This window comes from Lingula anatina, chromosome 3, assembly GCF_051362555.1.
Source record: "Lingula anatina isolate TDL-2025a chromosome 3, LinAna3.0, whole genome shotgun sequence".
Lineage (NCBI taxonomy): Eukaryota > Metazoa > Brachiopoda > Lingulata > Lingulida > Lingulidae > Lingula > Lingula anatina.
Genome location: NC_141769.1, coordinates 6,364,467 through 6,390,408, shown reverse-complemented (window position 1 = coordinate 6,390,408; position 25,942 = coordinate 6,364,467). Strand labels below are relative to the sequence as shown.

General features: G+C 36.5%; 3 protein-coding genes across 4 annotated transcripts in view; 1 reads left to right on the top strand and 2 right to left on the bottom strand.

Annotated features, from left to right (window-relative positions):
• The window catches only part of LOC106177515 (uncharacterized), a 16,422-nt gene extending 11,488 nt beyond the window's left edge, over positions 1–4,934 (bottom strand). Inside the window, exons 1-9 of the mRNA XM_013560309.2 lie at positions 4,668–4,934; positions 4,252–4,328; positions 3,354–3,557; positions 3,009–3,119; positions 2,654–2,735; positions 2,297–2,378; positions 1,552–1,656; positions 908–986; positions 282–446 (exon numbers count right to left, since the gene is read on the bottom strand). Coding sequence (XP_013415763.2) covers positions 282–446; positions 908–986; positions 1,552–1,656; positions 2,297–2,378; positions 2,654–2,735; positions 3,009–3,119; positions 3,354–3,557; positions 4,252–4,328; positions 4,668–4,824 — 1,062 coding nt within the window. The 5' untranslated portion in view covers positions 4,825–4,934. The remainder of the gene's footprint in view (positions 1–281; positions 447–907; positions 987–1,551; positions 1,657–2,296; positions 2,379–2,653; positions 2,736–3,008; positions 3,120–3,353; positions 3,558–4,251; positions 4,329–4,667) is intronic.
• On the top strand, positions 4,898–22,540 carry LOC106177516 (uncharacterized). The gene is made up of 20 exons (XM_087008054.1): positions 4,898–4,965; positions 5,619–5,755; positions 8,188–8,303; positions 8,734–8,886; positions 9,186–9,330; positions 9,533–9,687; positions 9,969–10,042; positions 10,445–10,635; positions 11,024–11,251; positions 11,491–12,369; positions 12,633–13,460; positions 13,975–14,118; positions 15,997–16,163; positions 16,711–16,841; positions 17,189–17,285; positions 17,710–17,805; positions 18,222–18,363; positions 18,828–18,985; positions 19,423–19,537; positions 19,730–22,540. Exons 2-20 carry the CDS (start codon positions 5,626–5,628, stop codon positions 20,359–20,361), a joined length of 4,581 nt encoding a protein of 1,526 aa, XP_086864180.1. The 5' UTR covers positions 4,898–4,965; positions 5,619–5,625; the 3' UTR covers positions 20,362–22,540.
• LOC106177514 (uncharacterized) overlaps positions 22,165–25,942 on the bottom strand; it is a 62,131-nt gene continuing 58,353 nt past the window's right edge. For both annotated transcript variants that reach the window (XM_013560307.3, XM_087008051.1), the window contains one exon: positions 22,165–25,942. In XM_013560307.3, the coding sequence (XP_013415761.2) occupies positions 25,799–25,942 (144 nt within the window). In that variant the 3' untranslated portion in view covers positions 22,165–25,798.

Here is a 25,942-nt window from a genome sequence, read left to right as displayed (position 1 = left end):
TCGAGTGATCTATTCAGTTTATCCCTTGTCATGTCAAATTTATTTGAGTCATTTAAGAATCTAGTAGAAGTGGTTTACATGTGTTACTCGGAATCCACACTCCACCGATGCTCGGTTCGTATGTACCTTTAAAGAAAAAACTCTGAACATTTATCATGGGACCCAACACCTAACCTTGACAAATCTCAGGAAGAAATCAGAATTGAATTAAAAAACCAGGAATTCCGCTTTTCCGTGGAAAAAGCTCATGTCTGGTATGATGAAGGTTGTGAAAAACTTACCCCCAATGCCTCTGCTATGTGCCCCCAGTTTCTCTCTTCAAAGGACTCCACAATTTCCTTCAGTTTTTTATCTTCGTCAGCAGTCCACTTTTTCTTGTTGATGTCAGGATGCAGGACGTTCTTCCAGGCATTGAGGCAGTCACTGGCTGTTCTGTTCCCTTCAAACTAAAACAGATACATTAGATATATAAAATAGGTGTTAGACTCTAGCCACTGAAACTGATTTTAGATTTTTTGTAAAACTGACCCCAGCGTACAATTTTATCAGCTGTTCTATGCATTTAAAGTTACAATTATAGTTTCTCATTAATCATTTGTTAATCAGTCGTTGGAAGCAACTTTCATAATTGTAATAAGCAGTACAAAGATGGCAGCACAACTGGCAGAACTATATCATACTGTCAATGATGCTGCCATCTATCAGCCATAAAAACCAACATTTTAGGGATCAACACTGACCAATGGGAGCTGTTACTAGAAATCTTTAATAAATCAAAAATGTTTGCCAGGCAAAGTAAATTCACTTTTATACTTCAATAAAATCATCTTTAAGTTACTTTAAAAAGATATAAAATACACAGATAAAACAACAAACAATTAAAAATACATGACACCAAGAAACTAACATGTATATTGGCAATCTTCATCCAATCTATCGTCTCACAGTTCTCCAGGCTTCCAAAAATCTTTTTATCAGAAGTCTTCCTGCAGTAGAAAAAAATACACTGACACACGAAAGGTGCTTCACTGGCTTCTTGAAAACATATTTCTATAGATGATTACAAAGTATGGGTATTTAAAGCAATATTTCTAAAGCTATTGTTGCTGCTAAATAACAGTTTTTGTTTGTGCTCTTTTTCTGCAGTGTCATTTTGTGTTTTTCATAACTTCACATATTCTGTAAAGTGCACTGTCCTTTTTTTTTTTTTCTTTTGAATACACCATAAAATAATTTGTTACAATTATTTACTTTACATACTTTCCTGTCATAAATATCAATGCAACACATTTGGTCAGGGGGATACAAATTCAAAATTAACATCAGACAGACATCCATATTAATTGTGCACTTACAGATGAATGTAGATCCCATTCCAATAGACACCACTAGTCTACATAGACCAATCAATCTTTTGAGGGGACTATCACTGAGTGCAATCAGCTAAACTTGTATACTCACCGGCTTAAGCTGATTGCACCCAGCGAGAGTCCAGGCTAAGCTGGATGATCTATGTAGACTGGTGGTGTCTGAAATATGTGCAATACTTACTGTATATCACTTATTTTCTGATCAATATCTTTTATCCTGCTTTGTATTTCCTTTTCCTCATTTATAGATTTAGCTTCAGGAAGTTTCTCTAGCTCTAGCTCTTTTCTACCAAAACACGAAAAAAATATTATCAATTTTAATGAATGTATTTTTCAATTTAATCATGAAGACATTCTTCTTACCAACATTCTTAATTTCAACCTCTAAATTTTTCAATTAACATTTACAAGCTACCTGAATTAGGTTAAGACTACACAGGGGCAGTTAGTCAACACAGGAAACTTCATTATAAATGATATTGTTAATTGTTCCAAGGAACTGTATTTACTAATAATTCTAGAGATAACAATTACTTACTTTGGAACAAAAATTGAAGTGAAACAGCTACTTTTCGCTTGTCTCAAGAGTATCATGTAGTTGGTTTTGGCAGTTGGTAGTTGGTTTTGGCAGGCCTGTGAGCTCAGTCTATCTATTACTTCTCCACTAGAGAATAGTTCACGTCTACCAACACTGAGGGACCTGTTGGCATTCACAGCTTGATGATGCTCTCGAGACAACAGCTGTTTCACTTTAATTCTGTTTAGAAGTGATTATCACCAGAATCATTTGTAGGAAATTTCACATTTTCAAAATAGAAGCATGCCAGCTGAGACCCTTTCACTTCCCTTATTAGTCTAAATGTACAGAATTAGCCTTTTTGTACACAAAGAAATTTATCACTAGGTAAAAATGTGGGGGCCTTCACCTGTTCATATGTGGCTGTAAAAGCTGCTTCAAATTATCCTCTTTCACAGCTTTTTGCAACTTCTTCTTTTCTTCTGCAGTCCCTGCAATAAATACGAACTGGACATAATTTATAGACCAGAATTAACACTTTGTCAGAGGAAAAATGAAAGTTACCAGATAAGAAATGGCTTTCAAAACAATATGTTTTGTGCAGATAACCTTCAAATTTTGGGTGACAAAAGAAAAAGTTCAACATTTTATTCATCAACAACACTTTCTCCTCAATTTCACTTAATATTTCACTGTTAAGTAGTGATCATAATGCCAAAAATGTAAAACCCAATCATAATGTGGTGTATATTAATTGATCAGTTACATGTTTTTGGTGGTTTGGTAAGATGGTGGTCCATGGGTTCCCCCGCCCGCTTGATCTTGGTATCTTCATTGACTGGGGCAGGCTGGAACAACAACAAAAATTTGTTATAAAAATTAAATAAATAGATAAAATAAAGTGGTAAATTGGTAATGCTATTTTGCACATTAAACTTTCTGAAAACTTATTTTTATCCGACTTATGTTAAATTTTTCTCATTTTTTTAATTAAAAACTCTCACTTCAGGAAGCAAACATTTCAAATCTTGCCTCTTAGCATATTTATATAATAAATTACAATAAATAGTCCAGGTAATTTCATCATTTGAAATCATACTTACTTAAAGCCTTTTACTCACCAATCCGTCCTCATCTTTAAAGTAAGGTATGGCATAGTCACTTTTACAAATGGCTTTTGGTTTTTTAACTTTTGTCCCAACCTTGCCATCTATTTCTGCCTCAATCATTTTCTAAAAGAAAGATAAAGCTGCAGTGACACAACCAAATGAAGCATTAAGAGTTTATTACAATAGTCAGAAAACAAACAAGCAGTGTCTAAGTATTGTGTATGCGTGCGTGCATGTTTGCGCATCAGTGCCTGTGAGTGAGTGAGTGAATGAAATACACCTGATTGACTAAAAGATTGAGCATGTCTAGGAAACACCAATTCTATTCTTCACATCCACTCTGAAACTAGACCCAACCTGCTTCTCTCTGTTCTCAATCAGAGCCTCTTCCAGCTGTTTGATATTTTCAAAGACAATCTCCTGATAGGCACGGTTTATGGCCAGTGCTGCCTCCAAGCTGGTGGGGAGGTTTCCAGACTCATCCAGCTGAAGATGATCGAAGCTGACATCTTGGTCTTGATGCACGCTGAAAGCACTGTCACTGTGAGCCTCTTGCAGTGGCTGAAGGAAGAAAAATAATGTGTTTTTGAACTGTGAGCCTCTTGCACTTGCTAAAGGAAGAAGTATCTGGGGTAGCGCTAACACTCGCCAATTTAGCCAAATGCCAATACTGACTTAAACTGGCTAAAGAAAAAGGGCTTCATTTGACGTTTTAGCCAATTTATAATCATTTTTATAACAAATTGACAAAAATGAGGTGATGTGGCTGAGCGTAAAAAAATTGCTAGCGCTACCCCAGAATATGATTTAAATTAAAACTGTGAGCCTCATGCACTGGCAGGATGAATGAATAAACATTATATGAATTTGAACTATTCATGAGCCTCTTGCACTAGCTGAAGGGAGTAATATGATATAAATATGAACTGCGCTCATAATCGTATGCAATGGTTAGGAATACCCTGGGAGGTCTAGGGACATAAGAAGCCTGCTCTAGAGGGTTATTTTTTTTATCAACTCTGCCACCAGTATGCATCATGTGCACCACTCTAAGAAACTTTTATGTGGCATCCACTCCTGCTTTGTACCTGTCACTTCTGTATATAGCTAAAAACAAAATCTTGTTTGAGTTGTTAGCACTAACACCACCCGAAAAAGGGCAGAAATCTGCCAGTAGTCGGAAACTTCTTACCCTGTGTATATCTCATCTTTTTACAAACATCATACATATTTTATAAAGTCATAATTCTATCACCTGAAAGCTGCAGCTGTCCAGATTTATACTGGCTGGAGTTGAACGAACAGTGCTTCCTTGACCGCTGGGGCCGGCTTCTGAAAACACAGGGAGAACAGCAACAAATATCACTATATGAAATATAAGTAACCGTAAATTGAAAAAAAGATTGAGAAAATGTTGCTCAACGCTCAAGAAGGCACAGGTTACTGACAGGAATTTTACATTTTGGACTCGGGAGTTCTAAATTCAAAAATTTATTCAACTTTGAAGTTCACGTTTCATATTCACAATTTGAGGCAAGGGGAGAGGTAAAATAGAAGCTTCTGAAACACGCTGCAATTTTACTTGTATAAAGTGTTGCATAAGGTGTAGGACAGTGATATTGAGAACGTTAAAATATGTCAACAAGAAAGCAAGCCTTAAGGTTGAAATACCATCTTCACGGTCACTCCCCGTCACCTCTCCGGCGACGTCATTTTCTTCGACTTCATCATCGCTCTCAACGTCATCTGTCGCTTGGAGAGCCTGGCGAATCTGTAATATCTCCTGCTGGAGACGCTCCCTTTCTTGGAGGCTTTGAGATGGTTCCATGTCAATGCAAAAACGCAAAGTGTGTGAAACAAAATAAACCGAAACGAAACCAATGCGAATTTCACATGGCCGCCTTCGATCTGAAATCTCGTAAAACCACGCGTGATGTAACATGGACGGTCACGAGTGAAGATTTTGCAGGTGAGCAGACTTTTTGTTAAAATTTACCTTATTTGAGCAATGCTGTAAATTGTAGGATATGACAGTCATGAAATCAGTCGAATTGTTACACATGTTGAGTTTCTTCAATTGAAATATTTTCGGTAGCATGCAGAAAAGAAATATAACCTACAGTACAGTCGTTCGTCGGGCCGTAATGTGTCAGCGACAGCATTTTGTTTAACTTCACGATTTACACCGGCTAATTTGTGTTTTCCATGCTCACATGCCCATGCATAGCGCGTATTAGCTTAACATTTGTACTGCCTATACTTTGTCTACGTTACTGAATTGTTATGCGTTGGCAGATGTCCTATATCTGACACTCAGACGTCGTCTTTACTCTTACATCAATCTTGCTGAAAATCGATGCGTGTGTATAATTGGGGGATCGGTGCGTGGTGGTGGTATTAATGGGGTGGGGTGGGGGGTGGGGGAGGATGTGGCCCACAAGTTTTGGGGCTAACCCTTGTCAACGTTCTCCCCCCCTCCCCCCAAAAAAATGAAAGAAAACATGGTAAAGCAGCACAAACCAAATGTTTTTTATTCCTTTTCCCTACTTACATATTTATTCCTTAGTACATACATTGTATTATATACCCAACTTATACTTGTCCCCGTTCTTTTCCTTCTAGGAATGTAATGGCCGCCCAGCAGCCCAGTGGCGCTGACACAGAGCAATATGTCAGGTTTGATCTGCTGGACTCCTCCAGCCTGGACGCTAGGAAGGAGATCAGGGATGTCATTGTTGACACACTGAAACATAGCACAAGTGAGTAGTACGGTGACTATTGTGCTAATTGTTTAGCTAAGCTCACTTTATAATCACTTGCCTGGATTTAATAAGCTCTTGGATTTTTATCTATTTATTTATTTATTTTTAAATATTACAAAAAAATGAAATATATATTATATATTGTATATCAGTCTATGCCTTTAATTTGCCTACCTCTGGTATTTTGGAGTAGTGAGCAACGGAAACTGTTGGTCTAGTAAAAGAAGGTGTGGATAACATGAAGATTGAATATATGAAATAGAAAAATAACTTAAAACAATTAGAGCTAGAATTTTTGTTCCATGATGTCTTTTCTGCACACAACTTTTCCACTTAAGTTTCTGAGAATGCACTTTGTCAGATTTTAGATGAAACACACTGGTTTATTCCTATAATTTTGTAAAATTTAAAAAGTGAACAAAATTTATGATGGGAAAATACTTTCTCAAGGTGGAAAGTACTGTAAAATGGCAAATGTTGCAGTATTCATAGTGTGCGATTTTACTTTTACATAAATCTTAACAGTATAATAGTGGGAACAGATACTATAAGTCAACATAATGCCAAAGAAAAAAAAACTACATAGCCTTTAGGAGAGTGGATGTGGGAAGATGCTTAGGGTGGGTAACCTGAATTGCCTTCAAGCATTTTAGAAAATAAAAATAACTCCAGATCTCATGATAGAACCACTGTCTAGACAGGTCTGGCAGTTATCACATTTCTCCTGTCAGCCTGGAGATGCAAACAGAGGCAAAGGTTGACTTCATCATACGTAATACATGTTTGTATCAGTTCATTTTATTACTTTTGGGTGAAAATTACTAGAAATGTAGATTTTGATTTTGAAAAAAAAAAAAGAGAAGTACGTGAAAGAATTTTCAGTGAACGTAAGAATATACCTGACTTAATAAAAAGAAGGCATTGAATATGTGTGGGCCTGTTTACTAAAAAATGTTATTGACTTAGCAAAGAACTTATCTGTCTTAAGTAGGCTGTTACTTATCTTTCATCCTTGGCCTCTTTTCTTTGTCTATAACAACAACTTCGCAAGCACTGCACTTCTGAGAAAAATATTAATAGTTTTATTTAATTTTACAAAATTGTTCCTCCCCCCCCCCCAAAAAAAAAATAGTACATTTGCACACATTCACGCACGCATGCACACACACACACGCACACGCACACCCACAAATGATATATTTAGTGATGGTTTGTCAGACATTTCCCTCAAGGAAACCAATGCAAAAACCAACTGTGAAAAAGATACTAGTAGGTGCTGTAAATTTAAAAAAAAAAGAGTTTTTTCAGTGAAGCAATATTTTTAACTGTAATATATCTATATGCATCTTGTTGGAGAATGGCCAAGATTTATTGACTGTCTGTTACTTTCACAGTTGTGTTATCGATTATAAATACATCAGAGGTTATTTATTTAACCCCCAAGCCTAGATAATTTAGTGGCTTGCTGACATATTATGCCCTTTAGATGCAAAATGATTTATTTTGTGTGGAGATGATAAAAGGCACTTGGTTGGACAGTGTGAACTTGGTAAAAAGCAGTTATAATTAATTGTCTCACAGAAGAAAAATTATTTAAATTGCCTTAGTTGGTGTGTTAAACAAACATATTGCTCTGTTTTCTCTTGAATTGTTCCCAGTGGTCTGTTTAACAAATTGATTTTGATTGAAAAATGAGTCCACTTTGAAAACAAAATAGTAGTGCAATTAAAGTAAATATTGTGCAAGAAAGACATTGCTAATGTGGACTTCAAAGGACTTATCTTGAACTGAAGTAGACTAAATATTTGGACTAAATGTTAAGACCGATTTGGGGGCTACAGTACTTTTATGATCCTGACCCCAGGTCACCGGAATTGTGTCAAGATTTCACTTATCTATACACAAACTTGACCCTGGCCTATCTTCACATGTTGCTGGATGTCTGCCAAGGTGATAACTTCAACTCACATGCCAAATGTCAACAGATTAGGCCCTTCTAAACAAGTCTTGATGTATAGGACATTACCCTCAAGAGTAACATGGGATATGTTTTTGTTTTTAATATTTTTACATTTTCCATTTTAATTATTTACAACTATCTGAAATATGTTATTGAATAATGATAAGATCATTGTGATTTTGTTTGGTGATTTGGAACTCCTACTGAATGGATGGATAGTGAAAAGATAAGATGATGATAAATGATATTGCCCCTTAGGTGTATACAGATATATATGATACATACTGTACAGTATATGTGTAGAATAATTATGGAGTCAGGACATCTTTTTAACCATCACCGTAGATCAGAATATATCATTCATCATAACAATATTAAATTGTCAATCTATAACTTTTGTTTAAAAATTTGCAGGAACTTATTATTATTTTTTTTAATTGAATTGCCTTCTTTTATTTTTTTCTTGTAGATAAAGACAAGGAGAAGTACCAATGGCTTCTCAATGGACTGGTGGACTATTACATGACCACAAACTCAGAGCAGACATTGGACATCTTGACCAATATCGGGGATGCTCATGCTGTAGTAAGTACACATATACATCGGAGTGCATGCTCACACATGCAGACACACACAAACATATTCACACATTTTTAATCAAATGCATATGCACTTCAACTACAATCATATACATATGCAAATATACACACACATTTTTGCTTAATTGCTCACATTTGTATGAAAGAGAAATTTTGGGGGTGGGCATAAACATTTTGAGCAGACTTAATACCATGCACTTATTTTGTTATTGATAATATTTTATATCTCATATTATATATTTTATTATATTTTTTTAATTTAAGAAGAGAAGCATCTTTATCCCTGAGTCATTGAAGAAATTCACCACATGCATAATTCAAGAAAATAGAATGTTAACACTTCCCTTTTTAAATTCTAAAGTATTTTTATAACGAAACATCTTCAACACAATTTCATTAGAGCATCTTTCCTTCAGCATCTGTTTGAGAAGTTGAATGACTGTATGAAGGCTATCCAGACTCGCCTGCCCACCCTGACCCTGCTGGGGCATATCATTATAAAACAACCTGCCTGGCTCCCTGTGATTATCAAACAACCCATCTTAGGGGCAGTCATCAAGTGTCTTAAGGTGAGAACTGATTTAAATAATGTTGTTGTTTTTTTTTCATTTGTTTTTTTTTTTTTTCCTTTCACTTTTCGTTTTCCTTTCTTTCTCTGTTGTAATGAGTAATAACAATTTTAAAGATTGAAAAGAAATGAAATAAAAATCTAAAGTTTTAAATATCTGTGTTCTAAATGGGGATGAAATTCATCAGTAGAAAAAACATGGAATTAAATATGCAAATTTGAGTACAGGCACTTAGCAACCTGGTGTATATTTGTTTTTTAATGTAGTGCTTTACATATTGATATATCTGTTTACTTCAGACGGACACTGATGTTCCCATCTTGATGTCTGCCCTGTTAGCCATTGTCTCTCTCCTCCCCATGGAGCCAGTGAGAATTCACCCGTATTTGCCGTCAATATTCGATGCCTTCAGCAGGCTGGCTTCTTTCAACAACAAAAAACCTGGCAAGTTCTCTTTATGAGTTTGGATATTGATTTAAGTGTTTCTCTAATTCATTTATAATACGTTGACCACATGTTGATCACGCACATGCATCCAGGCACACGCACACACAATCCAAGGTAACTATCCAGGTCATTGACCTGATAAACTCTGCTTTGGAAATTAGGTTGTCTCATGACCCAGTTTAATTTTGTTTCTTCACAGGAAATGTACCAGATATCTATCTTCTTCATCTGAATGTTGGGGTGTATGCTCTCTTCCACCGGTTATATGGAATGTACCCTGTCAACTTTGTGGAATATCTACGTATTTTCTACACCAGGTCGGAGAATCAAGAGGTCTTCAAATCCACAGTCCAGGTTAATAACTATGTGTTCCTTGCCCTACTCTAATGTTTATTTTGGCCTTCTTTTAATTATTTTGGTTCTATGAAGAAAATAAAGAGTAGAGTGGATATTTTACTTATTTTGGGAAATTTAATGTAGGCACTGCCGCACTCTCCCATTTTAACACAATTCTCTTGAACTACATATCACCTTAATAGCCATGCTATGATGAAAGGTGCATTTGAAATTCTATAAGAAAAATGTGTGCTCAGTTTAAAGTATGGTTTATTTGATTTTTATTTTTAAATCTTCAGCCCATGCTAGAAAAGGTTAGAATTCACCCTCTCTTGATTCTGGGGAACAAGGATTATGAGTTGAGCTTAGAAAGGTAAAATTAATTAGGTTTAAGGAAATGATTTGCAGTTTTGTTGACGGAACAGATGGCAGTGATAGAACTATGCATTAGTGAAATGTCTGGAGGAAGGAGAGTAATTATCATTTAAACTTTCAAAGTATTCGTTAGCCAATTTTCAATAAAGAAAAGTCAGTTGGCAATAAATTGAACATTTTTTCATGAGTAATGCAAAATAAGTCGATAGCAACAGTTACACAAGCTGGTATACACTGAAAATATACAAAATTTCTTTTCCATACTGATAAAAGTTCTGAGGGTCTTTTTTTGCTTGGATTGCAATCAAATATTGGACCCAGTGAAATTATCTAAAATTGTGCCAACATATTACTAGAGTTCACTGAATGAAACTCCTTTAGCTTTCACTTCCATTTTCAGATGGAAGACCATGGAGACCCATGACATCATAATTGACTGTGCTAAGATGTCCCTGGATCCCATAGAGGGGACAAAGGAAGATGTCAGCTGTCCAATCTGGGGACCTCTGTGTGGACAGGACACCATTTCTCCACTGGATCACAATATATACAGGGAGGGCAGTATCAGTAGGATGTCCATATCTTCTCAAGGTACAACCAGTCCATAACTTATTTCTTTAACTTCACAGATACTCATTTGACTTGCCCCCCTCCCCCTTCCCATTCAATAAATAGTGTAACAACTGAAGTGAGACAAAATCGAGAGGCATTAGCCATCTCTATGCATTATTATAATAATTATTGTAATTATTGACTGTCTAAATTTTTAATTTTGCAAGTGAAATTTATCAATGTGTGCCCCCATCCTTTCCTGCTTGTTTTACTAAATCTACCAGTGCACAGGTAGGAAGAAATTTATGTCTATAGAAGAGACTGAGGCATGCTAGTCTGACTGCCAATGCACTGGTCATGCAATGAAGAGAAATTTTTTATACACAATATAGCCAGTATTGTTAATTGGATACTTCTCATCTTCCAGCTGAGCTGCCTAGCCAACAGGTCCCTAGCTTTGTAGTGCTGCACCCGGCTCACCAGACCCCACCCTCACAGCTCCAGGGGCTCCTGTCAATCCCCCCTCCCTCTGCTGGTGGTGCAGAGACCCTACTGTGGTCCCCAGCCATGACATGTGGACTGTCAACTCCCCCACCTTCTTCCAAGGATGTGACACCTTCTCACAGCCATTCTGACATGATGGGGTCATATCAGGGTGGGTTAACCACAAGTACTGTTGTTGTTGATGATGTTGTTGGTGTTGTTGTTTTTGTTGTTTTTTCTTCTTGTTTCACCTTAATTGCTATTTATAAAGTATTCTGAATACACAAGAATTAAGTAATAGCTGATGTCTATTTGATAAATAATTGTGTAAAATGTATTAAACCTTGCATTTTATACTGCGAGAACCAAAATACTAAATATAAACTCACTTGTTCTTTTGTTAATCTCTAGGCACTCCTACCACCCCTGCTGCCACGCCCGTAGACACCCCCAGGGGTACTACACCTCCCAGTGAGGAGAGGGGTTCGGAGTCCAGGAGGACCCACAGTAGGACCACCCAGCACCCCCTGTCTGGAGACTCCAAGACCAATAAGCTAGGACTGAAGCTGTTCCATCCTAAGACCCCCACCCCCACGCAGGACAAGCCTCTATCTGACAGCAGTATCCCAGCATCCCCCATGAAGAGAGACTTCACCACAAAGCCACCTGTCACTGCAAAGAGAACTTTAGCCTTCAGGGAAGATGCCCCACTGGAGAGGGCTGAAGATACTTTGGAGTGTTTTAACTCTGAGACTGCTGCAACAGCGCAGGCTTTGGCAGCGAATAAGACAGCTGTGTCTGCCTCAGCCTCAGCTGGAGTTCCCATCAAGAAGGATCTGGTTTCCCAACTGAGGACAACAACTGCGTCATCATCAGGACTTATAGCCTCCAGTCCACCAAGTAAACCTTACATACCAACTTCCTGTCCTGAAGTAACACAGACGCCATCTGAAACTGAGACAATCAGGGTAGTATCAAAACTTACAGAAACACAGCCGATCCAGTCAGGTTTCAGTGTTCACCATGACAAAGCCTCTGACATTAATGGTGAGAAAACCAATATCCCACCTGCACATCAGAGGGAGGGATCTTTACCTCATGCAGAGAGTTCAGAGGTCAAGTTGACCCTAAATTTATCATCTGTGTCAGATGGTGTGAAGGAAACGGCTGAGGAGGAGCTGATGAAGAAGTCATGTGACAGCATGTCAAACCTTTCTGTAAAGTCCTTGCCACATGTAATTGAGAAGTTATCAGATCATGGTTCTGCTGTGGAAATGCATGATGCTGAAGGTGCTTAGCTATTTATGATTAATTTAGTGACTAATTTATTAATTTATTTATTATTCATTTTATTACCTACAATATTTATTTTGATTTAAGATATAATCTTTGCTACTTCCCTCACTGTTTAGCTCACGAATTATCCACAGGCAATGCTGTTTTATTGATTCATCTTCAACCTGAAAACTGTTTTTTTACCTTTAATTTTTGTTATTGATGAGTATTGATAGAAAAAATATGGAAAATTTATATCAAAGTTAGAACTTTTCCAGATCAAGAGATATGTGACATCAACAAGATTGAGTTTGACTTGGAATCTGAAAGCAAAGAAGAAATGAGTGATGCTGAGGCACAAAATGGTGACAGCCCAAATGGCAGTGAGGAACTTACAGCTCAATCCGTGGCACAGTTCATGAAAACAGTCAACAGAATACGCTTCAACAGCATGAGTATTGACCGTGAAAAGCTCAAAGAATCCATGTCAATCCAAAGAGGCTCCAGGTCACTTTCCTGTCCTGAGATGGCTGATGAAGAGAGGACGGGTCAGTTTGACGAGGCAGCCATCCCTGGGAAAAAGACCAGTGCCATGATGATGGTTGATGAACAGACAGAGACTGAGCTTGGGGATATATATGCAGGAGGCGCCCAACAGCCTGTCTTGGTAGTCACTCAGACTAAGCCTATCAGTTCTGGTTTAGTTACTCTGACAACGACCAGTGTTCCCATGGATGCTAGAAAGGGAAGTTTATCCTCTTCAGGCTCAATTAATTTGCCAGGCATGGATATAGGAATTCCCGTCACATCTGCACAGTCTGTTCCTGGCTCTTTGCCAAATGTTGCCATGACGACAACAGGCATGCTGGGATCTCTCTCACAAGACACCCTGGCTAACTATTACCTACTGCAGCATGCTGCCTCAAGAACGAGTCTCAGTACCACCGATGGGGATGCGGCAGTTCCGTACCAACACCTGTGGCCGACTGCGTTGCCCTACACCCCCCTGGTGCCGTGTCAGTCGTGTATGGAGAGAGTGTATTTAACTGCTGACAGCACACTGGTGCAGCCTACAGCACACAGCAGAACCACCCCTAGTCTACCAGGTGTGTATGGTCAGGTGTCTAATCGTATCCGTTTTTTTTGCCATGAAAAGATTGTTACAGTTACTGTATTGTATTATGTAGCTTGTAGTCTTTAGGTCAAGTTTTAAAGATGTTAAACAAGAATTTTCAGCTTTTTTTTTTAGGTACATTAATTTTATCTCAGAGCCTTACCACTATGATTAATGAACATGCTGAATTTGGAATGAAGTGAATTGCAAAAGTAGCTTAGAATCCAAGATAGCTGCCACCAAAATTACTGAGAGAATGTTTGAACTTTTAAAATGTAATGCTCAAAAGCTTCATTCCTTTTCCATTAGGTGCCACTTTCTCTATAGCAGAGATTCTTGAAAATTAAGAAGGTCATAGAATTTCAAATAAATGCACCACATGCATGTTTTAAACCTGCATTCCTTTCCTACGGATAGTCTAGAAAATATGAAACTTTGATATTATAGATAATGTAAAAATTTTGATATGAAATGAATCTGTTCAAATTCACTATTTTTTTTTTTAGGCACAGAGCTTCCTATGTATGCCAGTTTCTCTCCAGCTGAGATTTTAGACCGCCACCTCCAGCTAGGAGGTGAGACGCATGCTAAAGAAGTGAGAAATCTCTCCCTCATCAACCTGGAGCATGTGAACTGGACACATTTTGGAGGTACACGGGGGCTTCTTGTGCTCACAGCATGACCGACTGCTTTTTTTAGACTTATTTATATAAGGCTTGGATGCCTGAAGTCAGTAATTTTAAAGGGGGAAGGTGTTCTTTTTAATTTTAAGTAAACCTTTTTACCATACTGACTTATAATGGCAAGGAACTTATATTAAAAATTTGATTCTGACCATTTCACCACCCAGTTTTTTTCTGCCAGGTGCTTTTTATTTTAAAAGTTTTTTTCTTAGGATTCAGTATTTGATTTTTGTCCCAATAATTTCTTATATTTTTGACCTAAGTAAATTTTTTGCTAACATTAACTTATTTAAAGCTTTATGTTATGATTTATTTATTTAGGAATGGATGTTGGTCTTAAGATCTCTTTTTTTACACATTAATAGCATGTTTTAATATCATAATTCAACTTAAGGATGATTATTTTCTACCAACCACTCATTATTGTTGCACAATTTGGATTTTATTTCTTGACAAACTTTTATGTTGAACCTTATTTTGCAGAATGTCTTTCACTCTGTTTTATTTTTGACTTGGTTTTGAAATTGATATAAATATTTTGTTTCTTTGTTGAATCAATAATAGTTGTGTTAAATTTTTCTTCTCTTTGCCGTATTTTATTTTGCATTTCTTTGTTTATTTTACAGATGCACGTAAAGGTATTCTGTCTGTCAGTCATTTGAAATTATTCTTTGTGTTGTTATGGTTTGGTAGAAAATATCCTTAACAACTCGCCAGGCAATTTGCAGTACTTTACAATCAAAAAAATATTAATAATTTTTCAAATTAGTTGGAGGTTTGCATATAGTTAAAAGGTGCTAGCTATCAGTAACTTAATTTTAGTTAGAAGGGTCTTCCACTTTTATCATCATTTTCACAAGTCTACTGCCCTCTGTACACTTGAAAAATAAGGAAAATGATTATCCATCATGCTGTCAAAGGTTATCATTTTTTGCTTTTGGCCTTGTACACTCTGAAAGGGGGGGGGAGGAGGGGGTCTGGTAAAGGAACACTCTTGAAAATGATGAAAAAAAGTGGATAACCCCTAACGTGTATTCCAAGTAAAATATGAAATGTTGGTTGGAAGTCTGGTTATGGTAGGTTAGATTGCAAATTCTTATAGTAGTTAGCAAATGGGTCATGGTGGAGGAAAATTGGTCTGATTTATTCCTCATAGAATGGAAAAATCAGTGACAACTGGCAAAGAATTTCATCAGCTGTGTTATGCATTCAGATTCACAATAATAGCACTTCACACAGCTAAAAATCATAATTATTATCACTATAATACTTAATGTATTTCAGTGTGAAGGTGTATTGGTAATGATCTTTAGCTGTTGTTTGAATGGGCTTTTACATTTCAAGTAACCATGTTCATGTTAGAATTGAACATTATTTTGTAGTTATTTGGTTTATAGAATTCACTTAGCATGAGTTTCAGTAGTTCTTAAGCAGATGGGTTATAGCATATCATTTATCTAGAGTTGATATGATGATGTAAGAGATATGTAAACAAAGTGGTCGAATATAATTTGAAAGCATCCCAAGGAATCAAATGCTGTGTATTGCGTATTGTCAGTCAATTTATGGTAATGTTCATAAATAAGATTTTTATTTTTAAGAAGTTTAATTTTCATTAAAAGTTTTACAAATACAATCGACAATGTATAACTCAAACACTTAAGGACAATTATGCAAGCAATGTCCATAGCTAATGTGAAAAAAAGTCCATTTCACAAGGTTTTATTGGAGATTTACAATAATGATTATTCCAGTTATAAGATGAGTTATGTAGATTCTATTGTATAAACAAATGAATTTTGGGGGTCCTTAGTTCTAGTTTTTAAAATGAGTGTTTCATTCTAGGATTGCCACCTCCAGATGAGATCAACATCTTGAAAGGCCGCACGCTCCTGCTTCACAACCAGCTGATGTACGAACGCCACAAGCGTGAGATGCATGCACGCAGGAACAGGAGGCTACTGGGGAAAGTTGTGAAAATGGCTAAGATAGAAGAACAGAATGTAGCAAGGGTAAGTGAAGAATGTTTTTTGTTTCATAATGAATTCAGAATTTAAAATATGGAGCATCATAATTAGCTTGGATGTACAATATTTGTATAAGGTTCCATTTTTATCCACCAGAAAGGTTAAATATTCAAAACATGGTAATCATGAAAATTCAAGCTTAGAATCTTCTGATAAAAAGGATATAATTAGGATATAAAGCTATACATTAAAAATGTGAGAGATGTTGATTGCTTTATGCACTAGGCATTCCAACAAATCCCTCACACACTCCGGCATAAACTCACATAAGTATACGCACATAATCATCTACATTATCATCATCATCACTAGACACACAGAGGGCAGAACTTCTTGAGTTCCTAAATGAAAATTATCAAACACAAGCTGAAAAATTACACCATCACTGTCATGTATCAGAGTGATCAAGGCCAAGGGTAACAGATGAAAGCTTCCAAAGAAGATTTCACTTTTATCAGGCAAAAAGTAGACCATTTCTGCCATTAGTTCTATGAGGACCACACCTTGGGCTTGTTTTTGTTTTCTTTTTCAGGGAGATCAGCTCAAGCTTCAGGAAGATGAGATCCAGCACCTGACCAGAACTCTGAACTCCAAGGGGCAGGAGAACAGGAACCTCATGGAAGCCTTGGACAATCTGAAGAAAGGAGGAGAACAGAAACTGAAGTATTGGAAAAATTGTATACATTAATTAATTAATCAGTGAAAAATGGACTACATTAGATCCCCCCCCCCCCCCCCCATACATATTTGATTTAATTTTTGTTATTATGACAAATTCAAAAAGATTCTAATAAATGTGCTGGAATATATTCTCTAAGATTTGAATTATTTATTCAGTACTGTAATTAGATACCTGATTAATACAGGTCAAGAATGAGAAATTATATTTATTTATTTATTTATTTATTTATTTATTTATTTATTTATTTATTTAATTTGAACTCATGGCAGTCAGTTTGGTAGTCATCTGTTAGTTGTTAGGATTAATTCATATCTTTCTACATTTTCAGATCACTCACTCAAGATAATGAAACGCTGAAATACAATAATAAAGAACTACAGAACATGTTAGTCGTTAACAGGCAGGAAAATGATAATTTGCAAGAGGTAAGCTATGTGTGGATGAAGTTTCCATCAATTTATTTTGTTACAATTCAAATTTAGAGGGCAGATTTAATAATAATGTGTTAAGGCTTAGAGCCTATGGGTTTTAACCCTGGTTTGAATACCCAGGGGTGTATGATATAGATTGTAGGCTTTGGACTAAGCCCTTTTGAATGTAACCAGGCTACTAGCAACTTTTTACTGTTAATTTGAAGACTGCTTGTAATATTGAAAAAAATGATAGGGGGAAAAAACTGCTGCATGGTCATTAAGCTCAGAGGAGTATTCATGCTTTTCAATAGCACATAACTTAAAATTTGTTTTGCTTGTTCTAGTAAGAAACATGTAAAAACTACACATGTAAATGCAATATGGCTATAGAAAATGTTAAGTATTTTGTTCAAACAGTGACATTGGTATTTTCAAGGAAATCTCCAACCTGAAAGCCCAGATATTTCAGCTGGAAACCCAGTTGGGTTTGACCCAGGAAAAAGCAGATATGACTCAGGAACTTCAAGAACAGGTAAAAAAAACTTTGAGAAGTTTCTTTGTCCTAAAATGGGGTCAATATTGTAAGGTGATGGAAAGTTTGTTTTTTTTTTTGTTCTACCTGTGTACCTAATTTTGTTGATTTCCTTTAATAAATGAATATTAAAAATTAAGCTTAAAACACAAAGTATTGAATTCAAAGTTGTGCCCTTCAACTAACTGTTCTTTATTTTTTTTCATTCTACAAAATCTCTTCATTAATCATTATAATCACAGGGAAAAATTGAATATTAATATGAATGCCAGAATTAGAGAAACCTGCTTTGGAGGATTTAGGAACATTAAAGATATTTTGAACCCTTATATAGATAAGAAATGGGTATATTTGATATTGATTTTACAATATATAGTCTTGGTAGACTGACATTACTTATGTCTTTTTTTTGTCAGGTCAATCATCTAAATAAAGAAATTTTATTAATGGGAGAGCTTCAACAGCAGTATAAGGAGCGTCAAGAGGCTATGATTCTGCAGAAGGAAGTTCGCCCGCAGACTCTTTATTTGATAGACACATACAAGGCAGAGAATAACAGTAAGTGTACTGCGTTTGGTCAATAAGGGGGTCATGATTCAAATGTCTAAGAAGTAATGACTAAAATTTTGTCCAGTGGGCATGTAAAATGTACAGGTATACTCTGAAAGCTCCCTTTACACTGGATGGTGTCCTTTCTGTGTCCTGTAGTACGGCCCTGTTTGACTTTCTCTCTGTATGTATGCAAATAATACACTCTCATGATGTATGCCTTGAACACTTCTATTTATGGTTTCGGTGACAGTGTATATCCCACACTTAATATCTGAATCTATTTTACTATAAAACATCATGTTGATCTCTGTTTTTCTGATGGATATCAAATTTCTAAATTGATCATCATTGAGTGTCATACTGCCACCCTCTGGTTATATATATCACAGACCCTTGACGTGTACCGCCATATATTGCACAGGTAACAGTGTATTATCCCAAACTTGTCAAACTTGTCTGTTCTACCTCAGATATCAGGCTAAGTCTGGACCAGAAGACAGTGGAGGTGGAGGGCTACAGGAGTCATCTGGCCGAGGTGGAGGAACTGTTGAAAAGTAAAGAAATGGCCATGGCTGAGGAAAAGAAAACTTTGGAAAGAGTCAAAAACAGGCATAAAGACCAAATCAAGGTGTGTACAGTAGAGATTCTCTGTTAAGAGCCCTATGCTGGGATGAATCTGTCCAGCATAGGCCTGTGCTAGCATATCATTTAAGATGTTTTATGTCCAGTATAGGCCTATGCTACAGACAGATTGTCACAAAGTTAACTTATCATAGACAAAATAGTATAGTGAAGAATTGTAGAATACCTTTATCCTCTTACATAAAATGTTTAATTGCAGCTTGTGGGCTTTAACTATCATGTACTCTGATTGAAAAACCCTCATTTCACAAAGGAAAAATGAGTTTATGGATTATAATTTTCTCAGGAGTTTTTGATAGGTCATATCTTAGGTGATGAGTTTTTTATTTTCTTTTTGGTGTATAAGGTAAAATGATCTCTGTATGCATTAAAGACTCTTTTGTATGCCAAAGTCCTCCTATAAAATATATCATATTTCCTCAGGCGATGGAGGAAAGATACCAGGTTATGAAAAAAATCAACAGGAGACAGGAGTCCCATATTTTAGAACTGAGTGATAAGATCGACAGGTTAAAAGTACAGGACAAAGCTCAGCATGGTATGTAAATTAAATTCATCAAACACTGAGTAGCATTAGAGAATCTTAGTGCATAAACATTTTTGAAAAAGTAGAAGCAAGGCTACTGTTTATAAGGCATTATTACTTTAATGTTTGACCAAATACTATATCTGTGTTCAGTTAAAGCTGTGCTGTCTGCATTTATTGGCTTGATTTTTATTTAAATCTCAGATGCTGGCAACAGCAGCAACAACAGTCGCACAGCGAGCCCAGCGACATCTTCCCTGAGGTATGACAGTCCCTATGGCAACACACCTCCAGAGAGCTCCACTCACTCTCCACACAGTCCACAAAGTCTTGGCAAACACGAAGGTTCGGCTTTCTCTCCTTACCAGGCTGGCATCTACCCAAGTACTCTACCCATGGCAGCAGCATCAAGCTTTGGACCACGCCATTCTCCACTCATCACCCCCACAATTGTCCAATCAAAACCAGCACTGGGGTCACATGTTTGTCATGTGACTTCCTCCCAGCATGCAGTGGGGTCTGCTCAAGTTGGTGTCAATAATCAGTACATGCATAGGACTGGGCATGTAGTTGGTGGTGCTGTAGGTAACAATAACATGAAAACGGTGAGCAAAGTCCAGCAGGTGGACCATGAGGTCCAGACTGACCTGACTGGAGATGATCTGGAAGGGGTCTGTGGTCATTTGGCACCACTTGGTCACCCTTCCTTGGTGACCTCCACCAGTTTGCTTCACCAGCGGATGTTGGACTCTGCCAGTGTGGACGGCTCACGGCAGTCCTCCAAACATAGCGCCATGCTGGACAGTGGCTTCGCATCAGAGAAACTGAATTTTTAGTTTATTCATTTTCTGAACAGCTGCATTTTGTATTAGTGTTTCGCTGGCATCCAATTTTTACATAATGTATTGAAAGAAAGTGTTCTGAGGGGTGTCATATAGGGTATTACAATTAAACCTTAATTAAATGTACCAAGTTTTTGTATAACTGCATGTTGGAACAGCTTCATGATTTAGTATTCTGGAAATTTTTGTCCAGAATAATTATTGTACCGATTTTTACACCATTTCACCAAAAAATGGCATGGAATGCATTTCCACCTCAGATTATCCTTCAAGTATATATATTGTGACTCAATAGTTTTACTCACTTTTTCAAGATTTACATTTTTTCTGGTAGGGTTAGTAAAGTACCATGCAAAGAGAAGTGAAAATGTGACAAAACCAGAGCCAAAATTCATAAGCTTTGTTTTGACAAAATTTAAAACAGAAGCTTGCAAATCTACAATGACATTGTCAAATGGGCAATTTGATAAGATTTTTTTTTTTTTTTTTAATGAATAGGTCAGTTTCAGTCTGCAAAATGTGAGCTTTTTTGTTGAATTTTTTTCAGCTTCATTTTTAGTTACAAACCTGTTCTGTTAATAAAAATTGTTCAGGCTACCAAGAGGCTTCTTTGTCCTCTGACGTACTGTGACAATTGTCTTATTTTTACATTACCTTCCAATAAGTAATCCAATAAAGGGTGCACTTCTTTCTACTGTAACATATGGTATAAAACTGGGTATTAAATGTACCTCATATGGTCATGTTAGGCCAAGTTTTGGAACCGAAGCAGCCCAGCATCTTCATTTTCAAATATCCATAGAAACCCAATTTGAATTGAGTTCACCATGCCAATCACAAATTTCAGATGGGTCTACTAGTATTAAGGATGTTTGCAGGGGCAGATCCAGAGATATTTTCTTACAGACTTCCTAATTATTTTTGTTGGTCAATCCTCCTTTTCTGACCGTCTTCCGACAGAAAAGTTAGACACCCGTCAATGTAAAGTTTAAAATCCGTCTTCTGGAAGACCTGAAAGACAGCCTAAATCCACCCCTGTGTCACATACTCTTCTACTGTACCACATATCTAGATGATTATCTGAGGGTTGAAATGAAGACTGGCCTCCATCAGATGTGAAGTTCATGGTATAGCTAACAGTACATTAAACATTGATATGTAACAAATGCAGTCAAGCTGCAATTGTAGTCGGTGTGTTTCGCTCAGAAGTTTATCAGCATTACTAGTATTATTCATTTGTTTTATTTATGTTGCACCTCTTAGCTGATGGGGAGTAGGATAAGTTAAGGGGCATTCTACCATATTTTCTCTCTTATAGTTACATTCTCTCTTCCTTAAAACATCTTGCTGCTGCTGTACATTTTAAGTGTTGAAATGCATTTGGGATTTCTCTCTCTTTGAATTCATACAGTGCAAAGTTATGAAGAAGTTTTACCAAATGAGACAGCATGAAGAATTATAAAATGTAATGGACATAAATTATTGAAACACTGGGGCCAGGTCCACAAAACAGCTGAAACCCAAAAGTTGATATTAATTCTCCAAACCAAAATTTCGGCCTATTTTGAACCACAAGAAACTGCTTATTCCCCCAGTTTAGTAGGATGAAGACTGGTAAAAAATTGCAGCATTTTTTTCATCTTAGTAGCAACTGGGTTGAATATATTAAAGTACCCTCAAATTGTGGTCTTAAAGTTTATACCAACTTTTAGTTTAAAAAGTTAATACCAATTTTAGGTCAAAATTAAGTTCTTTTGTGAACCAGGCCACCAGAAGAGCAGTAAAACTAACACTTGATGCCAGTCATTACAAAGTTTATTCCACAATATGGCAGTGATACAGCTTAAATACACTGGCAGTGGGAAACCCAACAGCAGTTCAGAGGCCAGGCTGAAACATGATAAAAATACTAGGCAGCAAAGCTGGCAAATATACAGATGCTAAACAAAAATATTTGGAAGAAGGCTCTATGGCCATGCCAGGAGTCGAGTTCAGACTGAATGTGTAGATCAGTCCTCATATTTTGGATTCAATATTTGAACCAAAACCTGTTCTGAAAGAAATGCAAAAAAATATTTATGTTGCTGTTTCTTTGAGAAACTAACTTTTACTCAGAATGTGTTTAATCAAAAATTAATTTTGCGTCCATAGTACAATAAAAGTTTACAATATATTACAATTAGTTTTCAATTCAACCTGTATTTTGTTCAATTAAACCTTAGTGGATAATTATAACAATTGTCACAATAAATGTAAATGGTGCTTGGATAGAGATGGGATCCAACCATTCCTCTTTTCAAAATGTGCATGCATTTTTATCAAACAAAACCTTCCAATAAACCTATAGTAAAAAAAAAAGACATTTGGGATCTTTCAGGTCAATGAATGTATTGGTTGACAACAACATGTATACACAGAAGCGCTCACATTACTCAAACACTGCAAGTGTCGGTATATAATTACTGATAAAAATAAAGGGCTTCATAATAGCTATGATTAGTATCTAAAGAGTAAAACTGCTGTGACTTAATGAACACAAACAAGGTGGAATTGATAATATTAGTGGTATCACCTCTGCTTATGAAAGCCCACTGGACAGAGTACCCTGGCATAGTACCCAAAGCAATTCTTGAAATTATAACTACAAGTGTTCACTGAAAAAATGCAGCGATTAAAAATAAAACAAAAAACGGTGTTATCTTGTTTTCCAGCCTGGCCTTTAACCAATCTGACTACTGTGCCCCTCCTCCAAAACAGTGGGCCCAATTTCTTAGGTGTTTCACAAGAAATTCTGCTTTAAAAAGGGGCAAACTAGCAATCCCTTCTCTTGTTGGGTGAGAACTTTCGTCGCATCAAAGACGGATACGACCCCAAATTGTTCAGATTACAGATAATTGCATTTGGTGAGACCTGATTGTCACTTTTACTTGTGCCTTAACTACTGCAATGCTCTACAAAATCATTTGAGCTGGGTGGATTCCTACTTGTTCTCATTCCTTGCAGATTTCAATATGGAAGACTGGGCAATCTGCGAAACTAAAAGACAATTTGGAGTTTATTATTCCAGATGTTAGCAGAATGGAGTTTACACATTTGTTTACCACCCGTGAATTTTTCTCTTTTTTGTTCAACACACACTTGGAGCTTTGTGCTGAGCTACTTGCCATGTAAGGTCTGAGCCATAAGGTCTGCATGCGCCCCAACTTGAGATATATAGCAAGTACGTGTTTCTGGGTATCAGATCTCCTGAGGCAAAAATAAAACTCACCAAAACGTGAGCAATGAGTTGACATTGTTGGGCTCATGAGGTTGGAAGCTCAGCAGAGAGCTCGCCATGTGTGCTGGCCTTAGCCATCATTGCCTGCCCTTCATATTGGAAACCACAGGGAAAAGCCCTAGCTGGGGCCAGTTTCATAAAAGAAGGCATGTTGTAAGTTCGCTCCAACTAAAAAGCCTATAAAATTTTTATCTATCTTGACCCAAAATACACCAGAGATAGTCCATTTAAATAGGGATATCGGCTCTGCCTTACTATAGGTAAGACACTAATGATGTTATAGACCAATAGCTATTTCATTTTAGTGGACTAATACAGACATATCCAAGGACAACACAGATATAAAATTTTCAGAACTGAAGTTGCATTGAACTTTTGAGCTACTTTCTTTTGTGAAACTGTGTCCCATTGACAATAACTGAATGCAAGTTCTCTGCAGAATCTAAAAATCACAGATATACTGTATAGCACCATTTGAAATCTCCAATACACCATCATTGCTAATAGTGAAGTTATTATTATATAATGTGATTAACTGAACTCTGTTTTGCAGATTAGTCTCTAGGCTACACTTTACACTATATCAAAAACGGTGTAAAAGTTAATAAGTTTATTGCATCAAACCAATAAAGCTTAGCTCGTCTATATGGTACACATAATATAAGCCAGTAGGTGCCTGTTTGGTCAGAAGCAAGAGCCATACGAATGTACTCACTGTACTCTATCTAATGTTCAAAATAAAAAGTGGAATCTTATCGAAATTGTCAGTGAAAAGAATGCACATGAACATTGGACATTAAACACTAAAATTGAGAATTTATGGAATGGAACATCTAAAATTAAATAAAAACATAAATACCTATATGCATTTTTAATTGGATGGAACTTTGAAATTACAAGTTTCAGGGTCAAATAAAATATTATTTTTCATGTAATGTATTTGACTCAAGTCTGGCCAATCATGTACCTACCATATACAATGCACATTGCAACTTTGTCTTGCTCATCTTTTTTTTTCCCCCTTTAAAGTCAGTTCGATCTTGGGATAAAAATAACCAGATTTTAGTTAGCTTTCTATGTCCAAAACCTTTCATTAAATATACACAATGCAATTAATTCTTGCAACCAAAGGCAAGCAAGGCAAAGTTGTCATATGCAATGGTTGAGACACCTTAAAGCTTACCTCACCAAGATAACGGTACGCTTCTGTCAGATTTAAGAGTGTGGCTTGTCTTGGTTCACATGACTTTTTCAACCAAGACAAGCCACGCTTAGTGGAGGAACAGATGAGAGAGATAAAACAGAGAGAGTTTTTATTGGCAAACAGAGTGTTTAGGGAATGGCCTTATTTCTCCATAGTAATTTATATATTAGTAAACTATCAAATTCTATATTCACAGCCATGTCTGACTGGTTGAAAAAGTTGCTGAAAAAATTGCAGTAATCCAACTATTTTATGTTTTGCAGTGTTTTCAATGTAGTTCTAGTATAATAGTCCACTCACTTTATATGGACATCCCTCAAAAGATGCTATGATGGCCATTAATTAGTCAAGAACACGATTTATGGGCGCAATTACCTTGGCCAGGCAAGCTAGAAGGCTGAAAGCCCAGCTGTTCATCTCTACACATATCATACATCACTTTGTTGCTCCCCCATGCCCTTAAACAAAGAACTCATCAACAAGCTGTTCCTTCTATTAGAGAATGTACAAGAACAGAAATAATTTGCTTCCTGCATTTGTGATTTCAATGTGGCAAGAACAGATAAGATGTGAAACATTTCTCTTTGCCTATGTAGATGACATAAGCAAACTGGAAATGAAAGGTGGATCTTTTTATCTCAGAGCCTTTATAGTCCACTTATTCACTCAAAAAAATTTAATGAAACAATATCTAATATATTGATGAATATTTTCGCTCATTATTTCACTTCTTATCAAATATCCATACCATATAACTTACTTCTCAAAAAAGATCATTTGCTGACCATAAATCAATGCCATATTTACAACTTTTTTCCTCAATTGGCACTCGGATTGAAATCACAAAGCAGGAAACAAGTCCTTCCTTGCCTTTATCAACCCCTGTCAGATTCTAGGATTCAGCTATCAAGAGTCACTCCATGTGAGCAGGGATAGGGCAACATTAGTGCTTATCGGAAACAAATTGGCCCCACTTCAAATCCAAACTGTTGCCATGGTTGCCCATAGTCCTTTGGCATAAAGTCAACTATTGGCAATTGGTTTAGTTTACTGGTCTTTAGTTGGAAAACTGTATAGCTATTTGATCGGCCATT

Bases quoted from the DNA above. Each gene is read 5' to 3' on its own strand.
- LOC106177516 (XM_087008054.1), top strand. From the start codon at position 5,626: ATGGCCGCCCAGCAGCCCAGTGGCGCTGACACAGAGCAATATGTCAGG. The intron at 8,304-8,733 runs GTAAGTACACAT...TCTTTCCTTCAG, and splicing joins TCGGGGATGCTCATGCTGTA to CATCTGTTTGAGAAGTTGAA. The intron at 12,370-12,632 runs GTGCTTAGCTAT...GAACTTTTCCAG, and splicing joins GGAAATGCATGATGCTGAAG to ATCAAGAGATATGTGACATC.